The sequence below is a fragment of the Athene noctua genome, chromosome 2 (assembly GCF_965140245.1).
Source record: "Athene noctua chromosome 2, bAthNoc1.hap1.1, whole genome shotgun sequence".
NCBI classification, from domain to species: domain Eukaryota; kingdom Metazoa; phylum Chordata; class Aves; order Strigiformes; family Strigidae; genus Athene; species Athene noctua.
The window spans coordinates 79,381,934-79,409,930 of NC_134038.1; the positions used below are offsets into that span (position 1 = coordinate 79,381,934).

A 27,997-nucleotide genomic window follows, 5' to 3' on the forward strand; every position below is an offset into this window, starting at 1 on the left:
TTTTTTTTTGCTTAGTCATGGCGTTAGTGTTACAGCACGCATGCCGTTTCAGTATTTATGAATGACTGCTGTTCTCTAAATATATGACCTGACCATCCTCTTGCAGCACATCAACTAATCTTCTGATGCTAATGGAAATTCATTAATGTGGAGTTACTCAGGTTTTACAGTGGGGTAATTAATGTACAATAAAGTTCCAGACCTCTACACTCTTCTCCTAGAAAAATGTGTTATGATAGCTGTATCACCCAGGCAACAGCTGGATTAATATATTACATATAGATGGTGTCATATGAAAAGCAACAGTTAATCAGCAGTCATAGGCCAGAATTCTCTGAAGACCTCCCCACGGAAAGGCCATTGGCAGCACATAAAGGAGGAAAACACGGATGAGAAAAAGCGAAAGACATTAAAATCCCATTGAGTGAGAGATGGTTAATTAATACTCTTGCTATTTTTACATGAGACACACTACAATGTGTATTTCTTGACAGCGTATTTAATTTAGTAAATTAATTAGCAAAATTAAGACTTTCCTAAATTACATTTTCTCCCCATTAAATCACATAGAAGTCTTTATCAGTAGCACTGAGAAGGTGAAAAAAGCCATACATTCTTTTTTTTTTTCCTTACAACTTTAGAAGTACCAGCACCCAGTGAAGATACAAGGCAGCTGCTTTCAAACTAATGAACACAAGCCCATTCTGCCCACGAGGCATAATTAAACTGTGGGAGTCACTGTCATAAGATTCAGGTCAGCATTTCAATCAGGTTCAAAAAGGGACTGGCAAACCCACAGAGGCGAGGTCCGGCCCATCAGCGGCCATTCAACAACTGCTCCAGTGGCCACATCCAGCTCAGAAATCCCCTGAATGGCTGGCTGGCTGTCAGGATGCAGAGTGAGAGGGGAAATTCCTTCCGCAGCCACTGCTGGCCACTGACGGAGGCTGCGTGCTGGGGCAGATGCAATCTTAAGCTGATGCAACACAGAGATTTTTGTTGTAATTGTTGACGGAAAAATTATGTAACAAGGTACATTATGCAAAAACATATAATATTTCTTTAAGCAGCAAGCATGGTTTGTAAACCACACATCAAAATGCCCTGTCTGCAGATTGCATTGTACTTTCGAATTCCTAAACCGACCAGGAAATCATCTGTAGAGTTTCACATAACCAAAAACAACCTGAGAAAGTAGTACCCCATTGAATAACCTTAACCACAAAATTCAAAACAAGATATGACCCACTTAAGTCACATGTTAAATACACATCTGCCACCAGGATACAAGTCGAAAAAGCCTATTCTCTCAAAATGAGCTTCACCAAACAGCATATTTGTGTACCTAAATTTAGGGCTTATGATTTATGTAGAACTTAGATGACCAGTGCCATAATACACAAATAGATTAATTTAGTCTCATAAATAAGTCTAACTTATTTCAAACATTAAGATAAATCTCGAGGAACTGGAGAATATTTCACAGCATATTAAAACATGACACTGCTAGGTGAAATTTGAGACTTCTTCAAAAGAACGTAATATGAAAGTATCAGAATCTACTGACAAAAACGTCCAAAATATTCTGTTTGCTTATTTCTTCAATTTCTATTTCAAACTCTCCCCCCAATTTTCTAAAATGTGTTATCAAAAACCTCCACAGTGTATTACCTAATTGTATTACAAATTAAGTTACTTGCTCTTCTGTTAAATGTATTTATTCAGCCAGCTGATCATATCCTTTCTTCCTTCCTCAATATAAGGCTTATCTTGGAGATTGATATCTTCTGCTATGTACAAAACCATGAGTTTGTCCAGGATAAATGTTAACTTCATAATCAACTTTACAGTTTTTCTTCAGCTTCTGCTTCAGCAAGTTGACCTGTAATATAGAGTGTAGTAGTAGCTATATTAATAAAGCCATATTCCATGCTGCCACTCTTCATCTTACTCATAATTCAACTCCCTAATTTATTATTCAGGCTAGACACTAAAAACCAAGCTCCGTATGGGCAAAACAAAAAGTAATATTATGTAAAGAAGAACCACCTTTGCAGTAAGGGTCTAGAAAATTTGTTAGAATATAAAGGCAGGTCCAACAATCTGCAAAAATATGGATATAAAAAAATATGTGAAATATATGACAATCCTAAATACACTACAACTGAACAAAAAGCTTCTAACAGACACCTATGGATGCAATTTGGCTTATCCTACATGGTTTGTGGGTTCCTAGGACCAATAGCAAACAGCACCATACAGCAAAGGATAGCTCCCTAAGTAGAGCACTCCAAAATGGGATTTTGATAAAACTTTGTTAGCTGGTTTACTAGCCATACTTTTACAAAAGAGATTTAAGAAAAAAAAAAAAAAATCTAGTTTTCATTCTTTGCCTAGGTTACATTAGCCCTTCTATGTCTAGCTCAATTTTGCTGCTTATTTTTTGACCTTCAAGCACTACTATGGGGCTGAATTTTGACTCCCAATTCAGGATGGAAAATCAAACATGCAGAAATGAAAGAAGGTGGAGGTTCTCAGCATACCTGATGAAGGGGAATGAAGTCATCTTTTTCAGTAAAAAATGAAAAATGTAGGGTTCAGAAGATTGAATATGTCATCAGAATCCTTGATTAGTCCTAGAAAATATTAAACAAATAAAAAAACTCCTCAATGGACTTTTAAGGTGAAATCCAGATTCCAATACAGCCCTCTGCCTCTGCAGTGAAAAGTGTTCATGTCTCATGCAATATGTAGCCATACATACAAGCTTTACTTTCAAGCTACTGTAACCATGGCTCCTAGAAGAACATCTTCCTAGATTAAAACTCTATTTAAGCCAGTTTCTTAAGATACAGACTAAATTTCTGAATTAGTAAGACTTGAAAGATACCTTCTGTGCATACAAGCTTGAGTTCTTTCGAACTGAGTAGGAAAGTCAATGCTTTAGTCCAAAATTTACATTCTGAGAACATTAGCACAGGGCAGCTTAGCTATTCCAGCTTCTTGAGCAGAGCATAAAAAGAAAGCTTGTGTTAAAATAACCACAATCTAACTTTACAGGGTTGCTAGAACAAAAATAACACACTCTGCTCCCAAGTGACGTTATAGCTCTGCAGCATGCAGAGTAGTAGTAAGAGGAAAAGGGAGCTAAATTGGGAAGGTGACCAAAGGACATGTCAGTCTGTCCAGTCCTGAAATAAATACATGGCTGCTATATTCTGAAACTAGGAACAAATACTCTCATCACCATCTTCTTTGCATAATATCCTTCCTACTCTGCTGAAAGTATCTCTCTTCATCAGCTAACAGCTTGATTTGAAGAAATAATGCTATATCAAGTACTTAAGCCACACAATATACATATGCATGTGTATCTGCTTGTATTACACCCTTGTATTTACCTACCATAAAGAGATACACCAGCCCTGAATTCTGCGTATGTCATCATCAGGTGACGTGCAGCAATACCACCCCAGCAAAAACCAACGACCCCTAATTTCTTTGCACCACACTGTTCCTTTAGATATTTCAGCGCAGCATTAGCTTCTCTGGAACATATAAGCAAATGCAAATTAAGCACCCATAGTAAAATCAGTATTTGAAAATATGAAAATACAGAGATGCATATAATTGTCCCTACATCATGTTGTTATTATATTTTCTTTCACATATTTTAAATAAATCATTATTTCAGACAAATATTAGGGAGTTCTAATCTGAAATCATAAGAGAAAAAAAAAAAAAAACAACTGAATGGAATTAAACAAAAACACAACATGAGTAACATACATTGAAGGAAACCTAAAGGGATGGAAAGTAGGTAATTGATTAAACATCTACCGAAGAGTTAAGAAAGCTGAACGTTCCCTGAGAAGCTGAATGAATTTTTGCTTTGTAAATGTAGATACAAAAAGTAATAAAAGCCTCTCTAGAGAATACTATTCATTAGAAAGTCAAAATGCTGACAATAACTGTAGGATAGAGTCTGAGATATTTGCTGCAAGAATGTCAATGTAACAAACATGGTAGATGTTTTCGGAATTTACAGTTGAGCTTGAAATACACCGTACCCAGATGCTGTATTCTGAAAACACCCATTTACCCCTGAAGCAGCTATCACCATGGAGAGGCAGTAAAGAGAAAATATTGGTGGGAGAGAGATAGCAGTTAAGTCCTCTAAACCACCTCAAGACTGTATTTTCAGCCCCAGTTCCTCATCCCCTGGGGCACGCAAGTTATATATGCTGTCAATACATCGATCTCGCAAATACCACATTATCCATCAACACGCAAACACACACAGAAGCAAATTAAGTGCCAAAAAATTCTTTCTTCACTGGAGCTGACATTTGAAACCTGTGAATCGCCTGTAAGAAATGCCAGGCAGAGCCCAAGCCTTCCTTCCCGTTGCAGCAGAGAGGGGACAGATTACAACCTAAAAAGTTTCCACGACAACTGACCCCTCTGAGACCAGAGCCCTCTGGAAATGATTCAGTTATGTCTCCCATAACCTTCTCACCAAATATCTAAGCCCATCAACCTTCAACATAGCTACTCCCAGCCCTTCAAGAAAGGTATTTGCTCTCTCAGGAATGTAATTAGTTTGGTCTCTAATTAGTCTTACCCCTTCTCAGTATTGTCTTGCCAACAGCTTCCTTGTGTGTTACTAAGGCAGCACAGCACCTCTGCTAGTGACAGGTCTTTGCTGACAAATGCTCAGGCGGTGTTGCACAGGGGAGGGGAAAACACGATACTCCCCTTGGCTGCCAGCACCCTGTCCCCCAGGGAGCCGCCAGCCCTCACTGCACCCTGACAACAGATGATCCAGCCACCAGCTACCTGGGGCCAGTCACACCGTGCTGGGCAAGTACTACAGCACAATCAAAACCTCTTTTGTTCTTTCCATACAACCTCTTAAGTATCAGTCTGTTCCATTTGGTGAGACTCAAGTTGAGAATTATGCTTTCTTACTGCTTGTGTCACTGGTCATTTTTAAACCATGCTTTTTGAGGCAGAGGAAGCAAGAAGCACTCTATGTTATCAACATCAGATGACAGAACTCTTCACTAAGCCACTGCTGAAAGTTTTACTCGAACTCTGTACAAGGCAAAATAAAAGCTCACTGATTCCATCCACTTCTAAGGAGTAATTATAAAAAGGGCCACCTTCACTGGTAGAATAGCTGCATCCAATCTCAAACAAAACAAAACAAAACAAGAAAAAAAAAAGCAGTATCTGACAGCAGGTGGCAATGTGATATCCAGCTCCCTGGTACCTTACTTGTTTATTTTCCTGGCATCTCGAGTTTTCAGCCAATCATCAAACTCGGACCAGTCATCGGAAGGCTTCCAAGCTTCTCCTCCTGAAAAAAAGTCTGGGCAGATGGCTCTGCACACACAGACAGACACAAAAAAATCAAAACTGAATGAATTAATCAAACACTGAGATTTTTTTGGCCCTTCATAGCATGGAAAGTTTCTATCCAGGCATAGTTTTGTTTTGATTTCTTTTTCCTGAAAAAGTAATGTTTTTAGATATCGTTGTTAACTATTCTACAGAAATGCCTATGACCTTTATGTTTTCATTTACAGGGTTTTTTCTACATAGGCTTTTTTCAATGACTGAACCACATAATACAAATTGTGATACAAATGAATATTTTTCTCCCTACTATTTTACCTGGCTTGAGTACACAATTTTAAACTATACACAGTAAAACAGATTATCTTGTAGAAGACGATCAAACTAAGTATTGATTACAACAATTTTAGATTTTGCATACAACTTAATACTGTTTAACATAAATCCATCATTAATGGGTTCCATTTAAACACAGACAACTACATAAAATAGTTATTTACTACTACAGAGCACATCATGAGTCCTACTTATGAGCTCTGGAAAAAGAAAAAAACAACACTTGATGGACTGAGGTCAGCAAAGAAGTGAAGGGAAAATGTGTGGGAAGAAAGGGAGAACTGCTTTACTGCAGACATCATTTGGTGACTGGAAAGGGAGAAGTACAGTAAGAGTCCACTCAGTACTAAAGAGTTCCTGCACCACAAGGGTGCCCAAACCCTGGCTTGCGATGACCTCGGCTGAAATGTGTTGCATGACCAGCAGCAGGGTTGTGACAGTGTAGTCACTAGTGGATAATAGAATCTCTTCATGCAGAAGGAAACAAGCAGGGACTCTAGAGGCTGCCATCACTAGGTCACTCCCAGATGTTGCTGTGTCTTCTCCCAAGCACAGCCCAAAAGGAAGCAATGTGATCCCTGGGAACCTGCAATCACCTTTCACTTATTAAATGCCTTTGGCTCTCTCCCTCCGCAGACACACCCTATGTATCTTAATGATCGTGGTGAAATTACTAGATCAGTTTGGCCTAAAGCAGGCCAAAGTATGTTGCAAGAGGGTTTTTTTCCACTGTGTTTGATCATTTCTGTTAAAAAAAAGTTACATTCACAGCACACTTGTGTTTGGGAAGGTATGGGCAAAATCACACAGCCTTTGGGTAAGTACCTGTCAAAAAAAGCTGTGTATTGCTTTGACAGTGAACCTTCCCAAGCCCACACAGAACAGGTTCTTCCCCACTCAAACTAGCCTGATAAGACATTACAAGCCATCAGTCTTAACATGGTCGCTGAAATACAGCTCCCATAGCTCCTTATCCCACACTGCACTAGTCAAAAATCCAGCTATTTTCCTCTCAAAAAACATCAGTGCACCAGCTCAGCAGCATCTTGCAGCAATCAGGGAAGACACAGATGGCTTCTCTTCATTCAGACACTGCTGTCTGAAAACTCTCAGCTCTCCTCCTGCCTAGAGCCTCCAGCCTGCTCCCCTTGACCACTGCAGTATTAGCAGTACAGGAGGAGGGAAAGAAAGTATTACAAAAAAGAAGTACGACATGGAATCACGGGGAAAATTATAGGAAGTAAGGTATTGTGGAGAAATACCAGTTCACCAAACACTGGGTACTTTTGTCTGAGTAGAGTAAGGAAGCACACTGTCATACTAGCGATTTGCCAGTATCCTGCACAGCATGAAAGGTGTAGGTCCAGTCTCATGTTCAGAGGGATTGCATTTCATCACAAGACAAATATACTTCCAATCATGGAGCAAAAGGGGGGGATATCAAATTCTCAGGAAAGACAGTAGCAAGGATCAAGAACCAATTCACTGTTCCAGCGTACAAGAAAACCCCAGTCCTCACAGACGTAGTATCTTTATCTGGCAGAGACACAGAGCTCCTTTCAGCTCCACAGACAGATCTCAGCCACATGACAACCGTCTGCTGACATCTGACTCCCCTCAAGGTCTGTAGGCTAGGAGCATTAAAGGCACCACCTCTCAAAACTAGAGCGTCTCAGAATTAGATGGAGGTTTGCTTTTCTTGAAATGCAGTCCAGTTCCTATCCTATATGATGAAATGTTTGTAATGTATACTGCAAATGGAGTACTTTGTAGCATATCCAGTTGTTGCAAGATGTTGCTGCATTTTGGAATTTAACTGCTGTAGGGTGTGATAGGTAGTAAATCGCCTGTTCATCAAATCCAGTAAGAAGACAATAGAAAAGCAAACTGTCATATGAACTATTGTATGTTGTGTAAGACTAACAGCAAATGTTTAATTGAATTAACATGATAGTGTGAATTGTGACCGGAAGAAAGGGGGGGGAACAACAAGAGAAGAAGCATCTGCACTTCAAAAGGTGTGAAGAGTTGCAGATGCCCAATTAAGCAAACAAGAGAGTGTTCACGACCATAAATCTCCTTATTCAAAGAGACTGCTGGGCCTAGGCTGATAAGGACGCTGCAGACTTAGTGGATCATCACATTCCAGGCAAAAGGTGAAAAGTACACTGTGAGGAGGACCTACGGCCTTCATCCCAAACGACCACCACCCATAATTTGGGGACCCTTACCCGTATTTTTAACAGCTTCTGCGCAAGCGTAAAAGACTGATAAGCTAATTACCATACGAAGCGGGAATAGGCGGGTCCAAGTAATGTATATGCATAAGTGTATAATGACTATGTAACACTTTATAGTATAAGATTGAAACAAAATGCCCTGGGGTTGCGGGCCGTTGTTGGAGCAGGAGACTCCCCGGCCGCCCAGCGCTGTTTTGCTTGTTGCCGCTTGCTAAATAAAACTCTGACTCAGCCAAATTTAAGAAGTCAGTTTATAACAAATTGGTGCCGTGACTCGGATCGCGGTTTCCAGGCGGAGCCCCATACAGGGGAGGCGCCCCGCTGAATTTCGGCGGCCCCTGCCTGAGGACTGCTCCGCCGAAGCCCCGACCGACGAACCCTAAAATTCGGCAACAAACAAAAGAACACCGGTTAACCCCATAATCTTTGTGCACGAAGTCCCGGACGAAGACGCACAGGGTTGCGTGAGTATAGGCCGGTTTTCCGTTCGGTTGGGGTTGGGTTGCCTGGAGCGTGGTGTGTGAGACGCCCAGTAGGGCGAAGCGAGTGCGGACCCCTCGGTAGTGCGGTTCCCATATCCCGCGAGGGACTGGGCCACGAAAAGGGGGAGTAGAGTGTGTGAGTGTGTGCAGACGCTCCAGAAGATGGGACAGAAGAAGAGCAAGCCTTCTGATCCCATGGGTGGCGTGGGAACCCAGGCGAGGTACCCTCAGATACCACCAGATAGCCCTTTAGGATTGATATTAACTAATTGGGAAAATTACCCCTCTAGGCGGGGTAAGGACAAAGTAAAAATGATTTATTATTGTGTGGAAGTTTGGGGAGGCAAACAAATTAGAGGAGACCATCTCTATTGGCCTGGTTTTGGGTCTTTTGAAGAGTGGGTTTGCCAAACTTTAAACATTTATCTACACCAGAGGGGGCTAAACCCTCTAAAACGAGGGTTTAACCTTGCTAATCAAGAGGCAAAAAGACCAGCTCTTAGATGCCTTAGACCGAAAACCAAATTTAATAAAAAAAAAAAAAAAAAAAAAAAAAAAAAATTTAAAAAAATCATCTCACGGTCTGAAAAAGGGATGAATGAACAAGAAACCTGCAACCGGACAGATCTTGGCTCTGTTCCGAATAGCAAACAGGAATTTACAAGTCTGGCAAAATCAGCAGCCTGCCCCGATGCTATTAATTGATAATCCCGATCAAATGACTCCCCTGATTTGGGGCTTGCCGGACTCTTTGAAATCACATGCAATACAATTACAAGATCGTTTGTGGAATGTATTAGCCTCACAAGGGGGGAGACAGGCAGGGGGGAGAGCCCATGACTTGGTAAGAGATAGCTCAGGACTTAATAAATTATGGCCGAAGAATGGGCCTTATCAGGGGAACAGGTAAACCTAAGCCATCCATATGCAAAATGGAAAAGCAGGAAAATCTGTCCCCTTCCACTCCACAAGTTTTAGGAGCAAAGAGAAACCTCTTGTGGACTGAGGGAACAAGACAGGGGATTCCCCGAGAGTTAATGGATAGTCTGCCTACTACAGTTTTAGAAAAGCTCATTCGAGCCTGGAAAGGCAGAAGGAAGCTGCCTCCACCCCAGCCGAGCAGACCTTTTGGAGGAAGGGAGGGACAGAACTGAAAACTAACGAGATGGTGGTAATTGCTTCACAAACACCAACTGCCCCTGAAGAGGACTTGATTGATTTAGGGTCGGGAAACTGGATGTGCCATCCCCAGTAAGTGAGCTGGGGGATGGCGGGTGGGTCCATTTAAGGAGGCTCACAGAAAATACTAAGGGAGACTTATTGATTACTTTTCCGCTTGGCTCCCTTAAAACTCCAGTTATTTTTCTAGTAGATACGGGTGCTCAGGTCTCAGCACTCCAAACTGATATTACCAAGCAGAATAGCATAATTCCTGGCAAAAAGCAGATTTGGGTTACAGATGTTTTCGGGGACTCTAAGCCACAGCTAACTGCTCGGCTGAAATGCTGGTTACCTGGGGATGAAACTGCAACAGAAACTATTATAATTCTAAAAAAAAATAAAAAAAAATAAATTAAAAAAAAAAAAATTCCACATCCTGAGACTTGACCTATTGAAGGGACAAGCCTGGGTAGATTCAAAAGAAAGAAAATGGAAATCTTGGTCCCCAACTACCTCTATAAGACTTTTACAGCAAGCGCCTGCACTTCCTCCTTCTAAAATTGTTAATGTGAAACCTTACGCCTTACCGTTGTGTTCCAGGGAGGAGATTGCTCTGGTAACAGCAGAGCTGCAGGAACAAGAGATAATCATTCCAAGTCACTCACCCTATAATTCCCCAGTGCGGCCAGTCCATAAAGCTAAAGGGAAGTGGCAACTGACAGTTGACTATCAGCAATTATGTGTCCATACAGGTCCTCCAACAGCTGCAGTACCTAACATAGCTAAACTGACTGCAATACAGGAGGCAGACAAAGATGGCTTTGCCTTTATATGGGAAGGTGTGCAATTTATTTTTACATACCTCCCCCAGGGATACTGCCATCCACTGACCATTGTTCATTATGCACTAATGTCGGAGCTTGCTCAAATCCCTCCTAGGGAAAGGGTCAAGATATATCAATATATTGATGATGTTCTGACTGGTGGTTCTGATCCTGCTGCAATGGGACAGACCCAGTCAGGAAATCACCCTGCCCACCTCGGGAGCCTCCACCTCCCCCAACTGCACCAGAATACCCAGGAGATTCAGACTCCCCACCAAATTCCCTGAGGGAGCAAAGAGTAACCGGGAGTCAGACTAGAGCAGGACAAGGCAACAGCAACTTGTACCCCCTAAGGGAGGTTGCAATGGGAGGACCCCCTAGGTGTGGCGGAGAGGGTGGATCAATTTTTAGGACCAAATATTTATGCCTGGGATGAAATGCAAGCCATAATAGCTATATTATTCACTGCCGAAAAAAAAAAAGGAGACATGATCAGGAGGGCAGGAATGAGAATCTGGGACCAACAACATCAGCAGAGCCCGGCAACAGATATGGAGCGGTCTCTAATTCAACCTAACTGGAATAATCAGAATGAAATTGATAGAGGCCATATGCAAGACCTGAAGACGATTGTAGTCCAAGGTATAAAAGAATCAGTCCCTGAGGGCAGAATATTAATAGAGCTTTTAGTGAACAACAGAAGAAATATAAAACACCTACTGAACGGCTTGAAAGATTGAGAAAAAGCTTACAGTTATACTCAGGAGTAGATCCTGCCACCCCTGTGGGGCAGGCTTTGTTAAAACTCAGTTTGTGGCTAAGTCCTGGGTAGATACTAGGAAGAAGCTGAAAGAGATCTAGGATTGGCAAGAGAGAGGAATGGATGAATTACTGAGAGAAGCTCAGAAAGTTTATGTTAGAAGAGAAGAGGAAAACCAGAGAAAACAAATATGAGAGCAAACGAGGGTATTGGCAATGGCCATGAGAGAGGGACAGAGAGGAGCTTTAGCAGCGATGGGAAGGCCTGTCGGAGAACAAAAGAGAGACACTCCTAGGAAGGAGGCAGTCATCCCTCCGACTTAGAGCGTAAAAAAAAAAATATAAGGGAAGTGGAGTGTTTTTATTGCAAAAGGAAAGGGCATGTGAAGAAGGTTTGCTGAAAGAGAATCCAAGATGAGAAAATATTCTTTGAAGATTAGTGGGGTCAGGGGCTCTATGTGCTGGGGACCCCAAAGAACAAAGAGCCCTTAATAAAACTTAAAGTGGGTCCTCAGCGACAAGAAGTAGAGTTCCTTGTGGACTCAGGAGCCAAAAGATCTACCATTCAGGCTTTACTTCCAGGTTGTAAGGTATCATCAGAAAAAGTTAATGTAATAGGGGCTAAAGGTGAACCATTTGAAGTCCCCGTTCTTCATAATATAATTATTGAATCAATATGTAAATATGTGATTGGAACATTTTTATTAATACCAGAAGCAGATTATAATTTGCTTGGACGGGATCTGATTATAGAATTAGGAGTCAATTTGGAAGTGGAAGAAAAAGAACTCAAAGTCAGATTATGCCCCCTTGCAGCTGCGGATGAAGAAGAGATTAACCCAGAAGTATGGTATACCCCAGAGACAGTGGGTAGACTGGATATTACCTCCTTTTGAAACAACCATTAGGAACCCAGAGATCCCGACCAAAATCAAACAGTACCCTTTGCCGCAAGGAGGCAAGAAAGGCTTAAAGCCTGAAATAGAAAGACTCCTTAATAAGGGACTATTGGAACCTTGTATGTTGCCTTTTAATACTCCAATATTGCCCGTTAAGAAAGCAGATGGGAGTTACAGATTAGTGCATGATTTAAGGGAAATAAACAAAAGAACTGGTACTATGTTCCAGTAGTAGCAAACCCTCACAAGCTATTAAGCCAATTGAACCCTGAACATCAATGGTATAGTGTCATCGACCTAAACGATGCATTTTGGGCCTGCCCTCTTAAAGAGGAATGTAGAGATTATTTTGCCTTTGAATGGGAAAACCCTGACACTCACAGGAAATTAAGATGTCCTAGGTTAAATGTTTACCTCTGGCCCTACTAAATGTCAGAACCCAGCCTAAAACAGATACTAGAATATCTCCCTTTAAAATGTTATATGGAATGCCTTATGATTTGGAAATGCCCCCTGATCACCCTCAAATTAAAGATGCAAGAATAATATCCTACCTAATACAACTAATGGCAAGGAGAAAACAGCTGCGAGCCCGAGGGATGGTGGTACAAAGGCCTCCTTTGGACATAACAATGCATTGAATTCAACCAGGAGATAAAGTATTGATTAAATCGTGGAAAGAATCTTCCTTAACCCCCCCCGTTGGGAAGGACCCTATGTTGTTCTTATCACTACAGAAACTGCTATTCGAACTGCTGAGAAGGGGTGGACACATGCCAGTCGTGTGAAAGGACCTATACGAGATTCATCCTGGCAGGTGACCAGCTCTCCCGGAGATCTGCGAGTCACTCTTCGAAAGACCTAAACGAACACTGTGAAAGTCAAGGTACAAGACATCACAAAAGAACTCAATGAGTGAGATGTTAATATTTTGTTAATTAAAACCCATAATTGTTTCCCTTTCGTGTATATAGAATACAATACATGTAAAGAAGGCTGGTGGATTCATAATACACTCGAGGCGAACCTCCGATCTAGTCGTAATCAAGATTACTGACTAGAACGGTGGTTAACTAACTGGGCCTTAAAATTAGAAACAACAGAGAAGGGGGAAAAAAAAAAAAAAAAAAAAAAAAAAAAAATATATATATAAAAATAAAAAAAAATATATATATATATATACACACACACACACACTCACCCTAACTGGCCTACAAAGTTCCAACGTCAAAATCCTTGTCAAGGGCCTGAGATTGAAGCTAAAACTGGGAGGCCTATGCAGACCAGAGTAGAGGTAAAACGTACCCCTGAAGAATACGACTGCTGCCGAGAAGATGAAGCACACTGCTGCTCTATGCAACAGAGTAGGCAGAGGAGGCAGAGACGTACACCAGTGGGGAAAAACTTCAAGCCCTACTCTGAGAGAAAAAGGCTCCTTAAAAGCAAAGGCCAGGAAGGGGTGCAAATCACCTTGACTCTACAGGAGCAATGCCCTCCTTCTATAAAAGTTGTAAAAACTTTCAGAATCCTACCAACCTTCTATTGGATCTATTGGACTATCTGGATAACAAAGAAATGGAGTTTCCACCCTTCTCAATACATTCTGAACATACTACTCATAACACACATGCCACAAGCACGGGCTGGACTGAACCACCAGCCCCATCAACCTTTTGAATGGACCCTAACTGCTAAAAGGGGTAACCAAAAGCAAATGCAGACTGTAATAACATCAGGGGCACCATCATTTGTAAGTTCCCTGTGTACACTTGTGCCCGTAATGCCTTGCACACAGGACTCAGGATTTTATATTTGCCCCAGTTCCAACCCAGGAAAAAGCTACTGCAATTATCCTAACCAATTCTATTGTAAGTATTGGGGATGCGAAACTATAGCCTCAGATTGGGTACCAGAAGCAGGGCCACTTATCCTCTTAATTTTAACCTTAACTTTTGGTCCTTGTATATTTGACAGGGTAGTAAAGATCATTAAGAATAGATTAGAAACAGCTCATTCAATGATCATGGGAACTAAGTGTGAACCTTTGGGGGGAACACCGAAATTGGAAGAAACTTTCATCCTGAGCCAACAGGCACTCGAAAGATTTGATGAACAACATGGTAAAAAGAAAAAGGGGGGATTGTGATAGGTAGTAAATCGCCTGTTCATCAAATCCAGTAAGAAGACAATAGAAAAGCAAACTGTCATATGAACTATTGTATGTTGTGTAAGACTAACAGCAAATGTTTAATTGAATTAACATGATAGTGTGAATTGTGACCGGAAGAAAGGGGGGGGAACAACAAGAGAAGAAGCATCTGCACTTCAAAAGGTGTGAAGAGTTGCAGATGCCCAATTAAGCAAACAAGAGAGTGTTCACGACCATAAATCTCCTTATTCAAAGAGACTGCTGGGCCTAGGCTGATAAGGACGCTGCAGACTTAGTGGATCATCACATTCCAGGCAAAAGGTGAAAAGTACACTGTGAGGAGGACCTACGGCCTTCATCCCAAACGACCACCACCCATAATTTGGGGACCCTTACCCGTATTTTTAACAGCTTCTGCGCAAGCGTAAAAGACTGATAAGCTAATTACCATACGAAGCGGGAATAGGCGGGTCCAAGTAATGTATATGCATAAGTGTATAATGACTATGTAACACTTTATAGTATAAGATTGAAACAAAATGCCCTGGGGTTGCGGGCCGTTGTTGGAGCAGGAGACTCCCCGGCCGCCCAGCGCTGTTTTGCTTGTTGCCGCTTGCTAAATAAAACTCTGACTCAGCCAAATTTAAGAAGTCAGTTTATAACATAGGGCACTGAAAATGAGCATGAAAGATTTGCAGGTGGGATGGGGATTGTATTTAATACCTCATGTGTGCATATGAATCATTCATATGTACATATTCAATGTGCATACTCAATGTGCATATTCAAAATATGACATTCAATCATTTCTGTGACATTTTTTTAAAATCCAATCATATAATTCAGCTTAATGATTTTAAAAATACTTCTGAAAACAGAATACACACATCTGTTTCAGAACACACTATTTTTTAAAGCCATGTCACATTGCTGGGAAAATTATCAGAAGCATTTTTACTGCATTGTGTTTTCAATATTCTACACATTCTGTGTGTGCAGTCACCTCTTCTATAAACAGCAAAGTATGAAGGAAGCATGCTGTACTCTGCAACATTTCACAGCAATGTTCCTTTGTGGTTTTGTACTATGGAAATACATCCCTCAAACTGACCTGGTAATAGTTTCCTCTTTTGTACAGGAATAATAGTTCTAACATAAGGCTGGAAATACTAAAGAGCAGGATTTCTTGGAGAAGAAAAGATTTCTTACATGTATCCATTAGCAGCAAGCATATCAGCCATGTATATCTGGTGTTTGGGAGTTGCCATCCAAATATATCATGAATCACAATCACAGCTTTGTCTGTGCTGGCAGCAACTTTGCAAACATACGCCTTGATGTGCTCCACTTGTACTTCCTGCCCACAACCCTCACAGTCAAACCTGTCTCCGATATCACATGGGCAGGGCCTTGATTCATTAGCCATCTAGGAATCTGCAGGAAAGCAAAAAGGACAACAAATAATTAATTTATTTGCAGTCATGACTGCAATTATGGGTCATAATCCTCATGCAATCCCCACAGTCCCCATCAGACACCTAGTAACACCTTGATACTGCAAGGTTATAAGTGAAAGCTTCAGGTGTTTACTGTAAACAGGCTCTTGACACCAGCCCTCTCTGGTTTCATAAATATTCATGAATTTCAGGTCAGTCAGCATAACCCAGGAGTGCAGTAAGGCCAGAAGAAGGGCTTGGGTCAGTCCACCATTTCTAGCTTTGTGCCTGGAGCAATCCAGCATGTGATAACTACATTTCCATGTGATGACTCCACATGCTGCACTTCATAACAACTCCTCTCACGGCCTCGCAGCTGCTCCTCACAGGCTGGCACCTGTAACCTCTTGCTGTTACTCCTGTGAGACCCCTTGTCAGCATGCCACTTTTCTGATTACTTTTTCCCTTCACGTTTTCACTGTGTGTGTCTCCTTTCCCTTCCTCCATGGGGAATCCAAGGCTCCTGCTCCTGTCTACATGCACTTTGATGGCCCCTTGTAACCCCTGCTGCATACAGCCCTTTCCCAGGGAACCCATCATTAACTGGCATCTCTAAAAGTTCTAATAAATCAACTCAAATAAGGTAAATCAGCAGGGAGTTTTCTCTGAGAGCTGCACGCTATGTAATCTGAACTGAGAGTGGTCAGGGGAATAGAGAGACGTACACCAGTGTTGTGCATATAACATATCTCATACCTCACAGATATGCAACAAAGGACAAACTGGAAACTACTCTATTTCTCCTCTAGTGAAGAAAGGTTTCCGAAGAGTTTATGGCCTGAAAGGTCTTCTCAGAAGAATCCCTCAAGCTCAGTTTAATTTCTTGCTCCTCTGAACTGGAGATGGGCCACTGTCTCACCTTTTTAAACCCAACTAACTTTTGGTGCCCCCTCTTCTTCCCCCTCCACCAAGCATCAGGTGGACATACACAGAGCTTTTTTTCTACTCTCACCTGAGAAGCTGTTTAACCTAGCTCTGGTTGCCACTCTTAACCAATCAAAATCATACAGTTTGCTTATTAACAAGAGCATGCACTGGAACAATATTCCTTGGTCTGGCTGGTTCCCTTACTAAAGTGAAATGCAGCATACTGGCAATAAAAATCAATGCTTAACTATTTTTTGTTAGGAATATATTTTAACCATTTATCCCCTTCTAGATTTTCTAACTAATTCAAACAGATGTCAAATAAGATCTTTAATACACTTCCAATACTCCTTCCCCTCATCAATTTCTCTGCTACAAATGTGTGTAACATGTAAATGGTAAAAACAAATCAAGAAAACAGAGTGAACAAAACAAATTACCCCAAATCCTGCTTCTGTACGTCAGTTGTGCTCTTTTCACAGGACAATATGCTTTGGGTGATACATGGAGAGGTTCCCAGCACCTAGAACCAGCCCCCTTTAAGGATGTCTCTCAACAGTGCCTTTTTTGAACAAAGCTCATCTCCTCATCTTCTGCAATCAAGCACCACATAATCTCCAAAAGATGCAGCTGGAGTTTAACTTGGCAGTTAGACTGCAGCTTTGCCAGCATTACAATGAGGCAGAAGTACCTTTTCCATATCTCAGGCAAAGCAAAGGCATGAGACTTCAAACACACTCAGTATAACTGACCAGACTCAGAACAACTCTCCTACCACCGTGCTTGCTGACTGTTTTCCTTCACAGGCAATTCATCTGAGCAGTAAGCCAACAAAAATGTATTTCTATTTAAGTGAGACTTGTTTCTTTTAAAATAAATCTGTTTTAAACTACATGTTAAAACACAAACTGTGTCTTAACACAAATAATAATATTGCCAAAGTTTAATAAACAAAAACAACATGCTGCATCAATAATTTTTTAAAAAAACCATAATGACTTGAAGGGTGTTTATGAATTATTCACAGAAAGGGGTAAATCATCTGCTGAGGCTATCTCTGCAAACATACCAACATTCACAACATAACATTTCTCTGAACGGAGTGAATGCTGGTAAAAATTACTAATTAAACTGAACAGATGCAGATTTTCAAAAGTAGGTAAGAACAGTTCACTGAGGGGATTAACAAATAGCACTGTTGAGCAGACCATGAGCAAAACACTTTTTTTCTCCCTGCACAGCTAAAATACATTTAAATAACAATTGCAGGAACCTAGGATTTTAAAAGTTGCTTATTAATTGAATTCTAATTTACACCTGTATGTAATTCAGTCACTATAAATTTAATGAGAAAATGTTGTTAGTTGAGGAATCTGGTTTTATTTGCAATTTAGACCAGGTCTTTGCATTTGTGAAACTTCAAATGAAATACAGTTCACAGTTGTCGCAGCTCTGACACATCAAGAATTTTAACATATCAACTACTCACGTCTGAGCTCCACCTAAGAAATCAGCTGCATTGCCATCTCGTTTGACTTTTCTTTGAAAGCTTTGTGAAGTGTGAATTTCATCATGACTTTAAAATGCTGCATGCCTTGTATTTTTTAAAAAAAAAATACTCGCTATAATTTACAGTCTCACAGTTTTAGACACTTTGTCACATTTTATCAAGCCCACACATGACATATTTACAGCCCAGATCTGGCATTTTCATTGCCTTGATTTACCCTTCCCAGCCTCAAGATCTAGGCTATCACATAAGACCCCTCTGTAAAATAAAGCCAAATAGCAAAACAGTTTTGGTAAGATCCAGTTTAGGCAGAGTCTGACCTGTGAACTTCTAATATTTGGGCCATAGCACAAGAGCATCTGTGCTATTCTCCCACCCACGGTGGTGAGCCTGGGGCTACACCATTAACACAGCAATAGGTTAAAAGTCTGAAAAGAGCTCTAGGCTGAAAGATTTCCCTGCCTCCTTCTCCATCCCTCTGCTTATTCTTCCCATTGCTCAGAAACACCTCATCAGCCCTTTTCCTGCTTCCTCTATGGCATGTCATCAAAGTAGCAGCTCCCTGTTTCCTCATCCAGAACTCTGATCCTCAAGTGACAGGAGTGCCAGACACAAAACTGGAAAAATCAGTCTCCACAATAGTCCCTACTATAGCAGAGGCTTCTCCTACCTTTAATGAACGCTAGCAGTGCTTGGATGGCAGAAGTTCAGATCTACTAGTTGCTATTCTTTGAATGCTACTTCTTCAGTAATATATATCTGGGTTGCCTAAGATACATCCCCTCTCTATTGTTTGCTGATTCATTTTAATGTGATTTTGCACTATGTAGCCAATCAAGTTTAAATAACAACTGCAGGAGATTAACTCAGCATTTTGGACCTTGTACTGTTTATCAGTTACAATTCCCTTAAGCAGCTCAGTATACCTCTATTTATATTTGTTTATATGAGAAAAAAAATCTTACTCATGATGAGCAAGCATAAACAGAATACCCTCAGGGTACAATTCAAATCATGCTTCTTCCAACTCATTGGCTTATCAAGTTTTAATGATATCCCAAGGCAATCTGATTTTGCCATGTACAGGAGATAAACTGATAAACATTAGGTAGTACAAAATAAAATGCAGGGTGTGACAATATTGTATCACAACCAGGGCTCCCTCTGAGTAACTAGAGTCCGAAGGAGGAGGTGACACTCCACCTTTTATCATATACTCTGGCTGGCTGCAGTGCCTTGCTGCACGCTGAGACAACATTCAGAAGGTTTGCTGGCTACAGCTTCCCACTTTGTAGGGAACGAGGTTTCCTCTCACAGTTTCTCTCACCTTTACAGCAGGATTTCACACGGACCATAAAAAGGCGTTGGTTGTTGTAATTAGAGCTAAACCCCCTAAAAGTCTTCTTCAAGACAATCACGGAGAGGGGCCCCATCTTGTGGACATTTCCTGGAGTGAGTATGGCTGTGAAGCTGTTAATCACAACGCTTTTTAAATGCAGTGCTGAAAAGCCGGCTATGACAGCGATCTGCATCAGATCTCACCTAAACTGGAGTTATGTCACGGGTGTGCAGCTCGGGGTTATGCGCAGAAAATGGCTCCTTTCTTTCTCTCGAGGCAAAGCATCCTCACCTTTCTGCAGTTGTGAGGAAACCTGCTTCAATATGGCTTTTAAAAACCTGGAGCAAAGTTCACGTGCTGCCTGCAAACTCCTTACCAGCACAGTGAGGAGAGGGAATGAGGGCAGAGGAGAATGAACCAGAATGAGGTCAGGGCATCCACTACCACCAAGCTCGACCAACCAAGCCTGGAAACAATTTATCAGGAGCCCCAGAAGCCATGGCACCCATGGCCATGTGCTGCAAACGGCAGGAGACCCTGGATACCCAGCATGGCTGGAGACACTGTGCCAGCCCTGAGGTCCCAGACTCAGCACAACTCGAGAAGAGTACAGGCAGGCTTTCACACCTCTTCTACAAAAGGTGTTTACACAACTTGCAGCTCGGTCCCACACATGCTAGCCCACAGCTACCAACACCCAGCTCGTTAGCTTCATCTAAGGAGGCTCCCGCCTCCCCCCCGAATGTTTATTTTTAAGAAGCTGTGTAGTATCTGGGAAAACAAACAGGAGAAAGCTGTCGCACATGCAATGCATGTCTCTAGCCTGCTTCAGATGGGTTTTTCACACCAACAACACAACTGGCATCTTTCAGTTCAGGACAAGCTACAGCCAATATGGCTCTCCCACCTCCCTCAGATTTGTATTTTCCTGATTCACAAAAGCCTCATCATACTCACCCCTCATCCACCACAAAAGTGACGGTATGTATGGTGCTGCCTTCATAAACCTACAGTACTTGGAGGATTTTTCTGAGGTCATGAAGGCACATGAGGACACAGGAGTGGTGCCAGGGGCCTGGAGCGCTCCTGCAGCATCAGGACCTGGATGTTTGACTACACAAAATACCAGTGACCTGGTACGGCCATCTGGGGACATGGGGCTAACACAGCCTTGGGTTATCATGCAGAGAGCACCAGGTCAGCATGGGGATGTTGGGGGGTCAGAGGAGGTTTAGGGTTGAAGGTGCCTCTACAAGTCACCTCATCCAACCTCTCACCATGGGCCAGGGCAGCTTCTAAGCCAGACCGTGCTGCTCAAGGCTTCACCCTGGGGGGTTTTGAAACTCTCCTAAGAAGACGATGCCACCACTTCTCAGGACAGGTTGCTCCAGAGCTTGGTTGTCAAACACGCTCCCCTCCTCTGAGCTCAGCACTTCCCCTGACGCCTGCTGCCCCCTCGCCTTCCCCGCACCCCCCTCACAGGGCCCCCTCCACCTCCCCCGCCGAAGGCGAAGGCGGCAGCAGCCCGGGGTCCCTCCGGCCCCCGCCCGCCCCGTTCCCGCTCTGCAGCGTCGTTCTCGCCCCGAGGGGCCCGACCCGCGCCCCTCCGCGGGCGCCTCCCCCGCCCCGGAGGGCGCAGCCGTTACCGGGGGTGCAGCGGGCGGCGCCGGCTGCCGGGACCCGGGGCGGGGAGGGCCCTGGGCAGCCGCCAGTGCCCGCCCGCAGGTGCCTCTCCCCCGCTGGGCGAACAGCGGCTTCCCGCTCCCGGGACGAGGCGGGCCCTCCCGGGTGGAGCCGGTGGAGCGGTCCCGGCCGGAGGGTTACGGGTGGCTCTGGGCGGCCTGGGCTCCGCTCCCGGAGCTCGGTGCGCTAATGGCTGCCAGCAAAGAGCGCTGGAGGCGGCGGCCCCGGCCTCCTGGGGGAGAGGCGAGGCCAGCGAGTGAAAAAGGTGGTGGTGGGAATTGGTAGGACTTCCTCAGGTCCCGCCAGGACCACCTAAAACCTGGTCTAGAGCCGCAAAGCACATCCAGGGAGGCACTTAAAAAAAAAGAAAAAAACAAAAACCAACCCAAAAAACAAAACAAAACCAACCCACACACGTATTTTTCTTTTATCCTTCTGTCTTGGTGTCAGAAGAAATTTATTTCAGCAGGGTGGTGCTTGGAGCAAGATGGTGGTTGTGGAGCACGAGGCCGCTGTTGCCAGCTTTGCAGAAGCACAGCACCCCAGCAAGAAAGGCAGGCACTGGAGGTACCCATTTGCTCACAACGGGACATCTCTCTTGGCTGTAACACAATGCTTCTGCTTCCCATTTCAAGTTTCATCCTAACCCTTGAACATCACCATAGCCATACATTATAGCCATACATTGACATGGCTGCCCACAGTCTATAGCTCCATAGTCTATTGATATGACTGCCCAAAAGGCAAGTACAGCCACGCTGACTGGCCACACAGAGACTGACTGGCGGGCCTGAGAGCTGAGTAACGTGCAGTCTGTGCAGTGCCTCTATCTGCATGACTTCTCACAGCCGTGTTGTTTGACATCGCCTGTTAAGGTATGCAGGCAACCAGCATACTGACACTGTATAGTTACACAGGTAGGATAGCAATGTGTGAAACGGTCAACCGTTCCTGATATCAAAAGGAAAGTAATATCTGTGCAGATCGCTAGCCTTGATTTATGGCTACATTAACAAGGCAACAGTGTGAGAAACTGACAGATGTAGAAAATTAAAAGGTACATGGGTCCCTTAAAGAATCTCTCAGTAAACACAAGTTGCCAAGTCATTACCAAGGCAATGAAATTAAAAAAAAAAAAACAAAAAAACCAACAAAAAAACCCACAAACAAACAGTCAGAACAAGGGGTATGATGTAAAGCAAACAATATCATCAAGACTGAGTGGGGGTACCTGTTTGTCATCCTGATGCCTCATCACCACAGTTTGGACCAGGACAATAAACTCACTGTTTCCACAGGGTTCATGCCTGTGTTACTTCTGCAGTCAGGAGGGACTGGTTATGTTTTAACTTGATGTTGATGAAGGAATACTAGAAGTGCCTTTCTTACCATTGTCAAGGCAATACCCAGAGGCTGACGCCTAACAACATCATTTTTTCCTACTGAACATACTCAAATGTTCATTTCATGCATGCGAAATTCTGCTTGGTACAGCAGTATATCTGAGACAAATGCCTTGTAGTTAATAAAAAAATGTCTATATGCAAAGCCAGGGTGTCACTGTGTTAACACCTATGACCACCAATCATCATACCAAAATAAAGCATTAAACTACTCAGCTAAAGTCAGGATGAAGTCATACTCACTAGCATAGACAAATGGATAAACAATATCATTACTATTGATGGGATAATATAGAATAATGAAGCAAATACAAAGCAAGATAAATTCAAACAACTTTTTAATGCTTAATCATCCCTCAGTCCAACTTTGATTCCACAATCTTGTGTAAATCTTGTAAAAAAATAATTAAGAACTATAAATTAAAATGGTCCTATTTTTCTTCGTGACAATTTTCAAAACCAAATAGTCTTCCCTTGGCTGTTCTCTCGAATTAAATCATACACTGATCTTGAAGCCTAGTGTTACTTTATGTTTTTGTCAAGTAAACATTTTGATCCAATCAATCATATCCCTTCTAGCTTCTTCAATATAAGGTTTATCATCAGGTTTCATATCTTCTGGCTTCAATTGTGCAAATCCATGAACTTGTCCAGGATAAACTTTAAGTTTATATGCAACTTTACAGTATTGTTTCAACTTCTCCTCCAATAAGGTGATCTGTAAAAGAAAGCATATTTCTATTATGGTGTGGGTTGTTCTTTTTAAATTTGCCAAACTTGCCATTTCTCATATTGCTCCATCTTTGTCTTTTCTTGATTGGCACACTTGAAGCAGGTTTTGTCACTCAACAGATGAGAAAACCCCTCTTTAGAATATAAGACTGAAATATTTTTTGAAAGTATGGATGAGTAAGAACCTCAACAGTTACTGCAAAGATGATTTGGTAAATTTCATTCCTATAAAGGAACAGGTGCATTTCTATTCAGAGACTTAGGCTTGTAACTTAATTTTAAGCTCTGATCCTGAGAGAACGTATTCCCTAAACATCAGTGACTCTCAGTCCAAAATATTTTGATAGGCTTAGTAACAGAGTTTAAGAAAACACAGGGTGGTTTTTTTGTTTACTGTATAACAAAAAGACACTGCTCCTGGACAATCTTTTGATGATAAGTACACACGTGCTTACACAGAGTACTAATCATATGATTACATACCTGTATACATGTGTAGACACATTTTGGTGCTCATTTCCATTAAAAAGTCAGTAGATAGGAGAATGAACACTTATTTTGCCCCTGCAAACTCAGTTCTACCCATTGTGCAGATTAGACAGTATTGTGATTTATTTTGTGTTCACTTTGTTTTTTTCCCCACAGTGCCCTTTATTGCTCACTGCAGAAAACGATGTATTTGAGGATTTTAATTTTTTTTAACACAGGGATTTTTCTTACACAATCTGCACAGGTAGCTCATAGAGAAAGCTTCCGGAGAAAAATATATAGTTTCAATGTGTAGTGCACTATGGAAAAAAAGTGTATTTATGAAAATTGCACCCCTGGGAAAAAGACACTTTCACCATAAAAAGAGGGCACAGAGTGAAGGATTTGTTTTCCTGTGAGGAGGAGACACATACCTGAGGTACAGATCAACATGCTGAATAACAAAGAAGTTAATACTGATTGGCTCCCTCATTCCCAGAGCACACTGCCAGTTCCCCAGTTAGACCCTACTCCTACGCGCAAACTATGCTAGAGGTGGTAGTTACCCTTGTCACTGAAGAGAAAGAATTTATGCACAGAAGAGGGCACCAGTTTCCTACCCATTTATTTATCCAACCTCTCAGATACACATATATCAGAATATAGATGGCAGCCAGGAGTCAAAACAGAGTCCACAAGTTGTCATCATCTTAGTTAAAATTCATGTTCACTCTTCTGAAAGTTCATTTTGTCTTCCTGTACCAAAATGAATTAGTCATTGATCCACATCATCGGGAAGTTCAGTTACTAAACTGAAATTACTTTTTCCATTCAGTGTCCAAATTCAGTGGTTTAACTACCTGTTCTCTCATCCATATCAGTAGTATCCAAGTTTTTGAGATGTTTGGCTTATAGCAGTTGGATCTCCCTGCCCAGTTTCACACTCTGCTTGTCTGGCCACTCAGAGACTGCTCTTTACTGCATTTCTCACCTCAGAAAGGAAGCTTTCAAAGGAACCTAAGCAAAACGTGGGGGAAGTTGAAATGTAAGCAAAACAACCCATCCTGTCTGATTTTTCATATCCAAAACCAGTTTCTAACAAGCTAGTATTTCTGTGTGGGATAAAAGAACTATGGGAAAAGAAAAAGCATTTCCAGTACAACAGCTTACCTGATCATAAGAAATAGTGTGATCTTTCTCACCAAAAATGAAAAATGTGGGATTTAGTAAATTGTATCTTTCTTCAGAGTCCCTAATAATTCCTATAATGTTTTTGAGAAACAGTCTGTTAGTGAGGTTAACATTCTTGCAAAATAAATGGCAAATAAAGACAAACTTTCTATTTAGGTTTACTAATTATGTACATTTTTTAGACCAGGACATTTTCTATTTGGATAGAGAAAAAAGCATTTGGAAAAATGTATTTCCCCACTCTCCAAGCACTAAAGAAAGAATGGAAAATTACTGTGCAAAAGGAAACAATTTTTTTTCTGGTTTCCACCATTCTTAAATTTTGATACCAATATAGCATATTGCTGAAATAATCATAATTAAAATCTGCAACTCACCTTTGAGTTGAGTATTTACAGAAATTGTCACAAAGAAATAACTAGACTTACAAACTACACATAGCCATGTGAGCCCATATAATTTCCATGTGTTCTACACTACCATAGAGGGACACCCCAGCGGTTAATTGAGGATTTTTCAGCATCAAGTGATGTACTGCCATTCCACCCCAGGAAAACCCAACGATACCAATCTTCTTTGCACCGCATTGTTCCTTTAGATACTTCAAGACAACATCAGCTTCCCTAAGACATATAAACAAAAGTAAACTAAGGAATCTATTGCAGAATCAGTACTTCACAATTTTAAGAACTAAATTAAAAGAGATACATGAATTTTTCTGCATCTGCACCCCCAGTTGTTTAAAACAGAGAATACTTAAAAAACACATTTCAGCTCAAAGCAGTGGCCTCTATTCTTAAATGGGAGTTAACGTCTCTGGTCCTAGTTTAGGGAAGTACAGGTGTAGGTACTTAAATCCTTACCTGATTTGTGACCTGCTCCTTTGTTTTCAAAATAAGCAAATTTTTAATTGAGTCACTTTGTCTAGGACAGGACAACTAAAGACAAGACATATCTGCAAGTAGAACAACATCCTGCATTATGGATTGTAGGAATAGATAAGCTTCACTGTGCTATCTCTACAGAGTCCACCTATTTAGATTTATCTTGAGTATGTCATTCTTGTTGCATGAGTTAATATTAAATATCCTACCAAGCCCACATGCAATAATACTATAATAAAGTAGCAATTACTCAAAATTAAATTGTCAGTAGCTATGTTTAAAAAAATGGCTATTGCATGAGGTATAATGCAAAAAACATGAAAATTGCTTTTAATGTAGGCCAGATATAAGTGAACCCTCAAAAGACGGCACAGGCACGTCCTTGAGGTCTTAATTGTTTAAGACAGTGCCCACGTATCTGCTTACTCTTTGGAGTAGGATTTTTTACAGGTGTTAGTCATTCGTCTTTTCAAGAAAATCAGTCACAACTTCTGCAACTATATTGTCAAAAGCTTTGCTGAGAGATGTTGAAGTTAGGCTGTGACCCCTGGACCTCTTGAAAGGATCAGAATACCTGTGGCTTACAAGATGATAGCTGAGTAATAGGGTGTCACTGCCTCACTATCATCTTCTGAAGTTTTAGGCTGTGGTGCTATTATAGATGCTGAAGAAACAGTAATGCATCACAAAATTCAGGAAAGTCCTGTTACAGGCACTGCTAGGCTCTACAGACAGTGGATCCTCTACTTCACACTGAGAAAAAACAGTATAGTTGATCAGATGTCTCTTAAGTTCTGGGCAGTCTTGCAAATTTTGATCTAGTGCTGCTCAGAGGAATACCATCTGCACCTATCATTATCTACAAAGCAGAAAGCAAGATGGGTAAGTGACAACTGGCAGATAACTTGAGCAGCTGTTGAAGAGTTTTCCTCATTATCCTGAGGAACTGGAGGCAGAATCAGCACTTGTGGGTGAGAGTGCTGTGTGTTTCATAGCCTGTGAAACACTCGCTATGAGCCTCTGTGGCCAGTATAAAACAGTTTGAAAAGGGCCCAGGAAAACAAGATGGGGAACGATAAGCAGAGTGATGATCCTGTCTAAATCCCAGCCAAGGCAGTGCCCAGAACCACAGAAGAACCGCCCAGAATAAGCAATTGTGCATGTGCAGCCAGCTTGCCCTGCTGTGAGGTGCCACTTTTAACGTTTCATACAAATTCCTATTGTTTGCTGGATGTTCTTTAAAGTTTAACTATAAATATGTATCTTACTTGTCTACTTTCGTAGGATCATGATCTTTCATCCAGTCAGCAAAGTCAGCCCAGTGATCAGTCGTTTTCCAGGGGTCTGTCCCCTTGAAGAAGTCTGGGCAGATTGTTCTGTGTGAGACACGGAATCAAGTCAACTTCCACATACAGGCAGGGAGAATCTGTGGATGTCTAAATGTCTCCTAATGTCTTTTCTACTCCAGAGTAGACCTCTACATGGTAACTATCTGAATCATACTCTACTCATCCTGTTCTGGTAATGGAAAAAAAAAAACACAGATAAGCTCTCATTATTTCCTTATACATACTTAATACAGAAGTAAAGGGATTAAGCAACCCTCCTGATTCTATATAAACACATATATATCTCTTTGCTAGTAAATGCTAAAGCAACTATTCAAAAGGTTTGGTTCTGAAAATCTTATACAATTTAACAATAGGTACCAACATTTATCTTTTAATCACCCACACTGCCACATGAGTACAAACACTGGCAAGTGTCCTTGTGGCTTTGTGCTCAGGTAGCCATTTTTGATGGGACAATTTCTGTAGCTTTGGTGGCCTCATGGGACCATTTTGTCCCTCTATGTTCTTATTCGCTGACTGAAATTATATGGCTGCCCTCTGTGTATGGAAACATCATATGCCATGCTTAGCTTTGGGCCTGGTGATCTATTAGTGCATTTAAGAGGAATAGAGGAAAGACAGTTGCTTACATGTATCCATGACCTGCAATCAAATCGACTATGTATCTAATGTCTGGGAACAGCCATCCAAATATATCATGAATAACAATCACAGCTTTGTCTGTGAAAAAAGATGGTCTACAAACATATGCCTTGATGTGCTCAATTTGTACTTCATGTCCAAGGCACCCATATTGAGTTCTTTCTCCACTATCATACAGAAAAGGATCAGCCATTTGGAAACCTAAAAAATGAAGGGGAA

General features: G+C 41.6%; 2 protein-coding genes across 2 annotated transcripts; both read right to left on the reverse strand.

Annotated features, from left to right (window-relative positions):
- Nucleotides 1–1,707: 1,707 nt before the first annotated feature.
- On the reverse strand, nucleotides 1,708–15,637 carry LOC141956946 (carboxymethylenebutenolidase homolog). Its single transcript, XM_074897842.1, is given in 8 exon segments — nucleotides 1,708–1,792; nucleotides 1,794–1,882; nucleotides 2,544–2,579; nucleotides 2,581–2,636; nucleotides 3,406–3,548; nucleotides 5,281–5,388; nucleotides 15,421–15,455; nucleotides 15,458–15,637. Coding segments are annotated over 8 exon segments (732 nt in total).
- A 7,410-nt stretch (nucleotides 15,638–23,047) lies between these two features.
- LOC141956674 (carboxymethylenebutenolidase homolog) lies at nucleotides 23,048–27,971 on the reverse strand. Its single transcript, XM_074897479.1, has 5 exons — nucleotides 27,766–27,971; nucleotides 27,053–27,160; nucleotides 25,381–25,523; nucleotides 24,880–24,971; nucleotides 23,048–23,227 (listed from the first exon to the last, which is right to left on the reverse strand). The coding sequence occupies exons 1-5, from the start codon at nucleotides 27,969–27,971 to the stop codon at nucleotides 23,048–23,050; spliced, it is 729 nt and encodes a 242-aa protein (XP_074753580.1).
- Nucleotides 27,972–27,997: the final 26 nt, after the last annotated feature.

Coding starts and splice junctions, on each gene's coding strand:
- LOC141956674 (XM_074897479.1), bottom strand. CDS start 27,971: ATGGCTGATCCTTTTCTGTATGATAGTGGAGAAAGAACTCAATATGGG. Junction 25,524..27,052: donor GATCCTACGAAAGTAGACAA/GTAAGATACATA, acceptor TATATGTCTTAG/GGAAGCTGATGTTGTCTTGA. Junction 23,228..24,879: donor ACACTATTTCTTATGATCAG/GTAAGCTGTTGT, acceptor TTTCTTTTACAG/ATCACCTTATTGGAGGAGAA.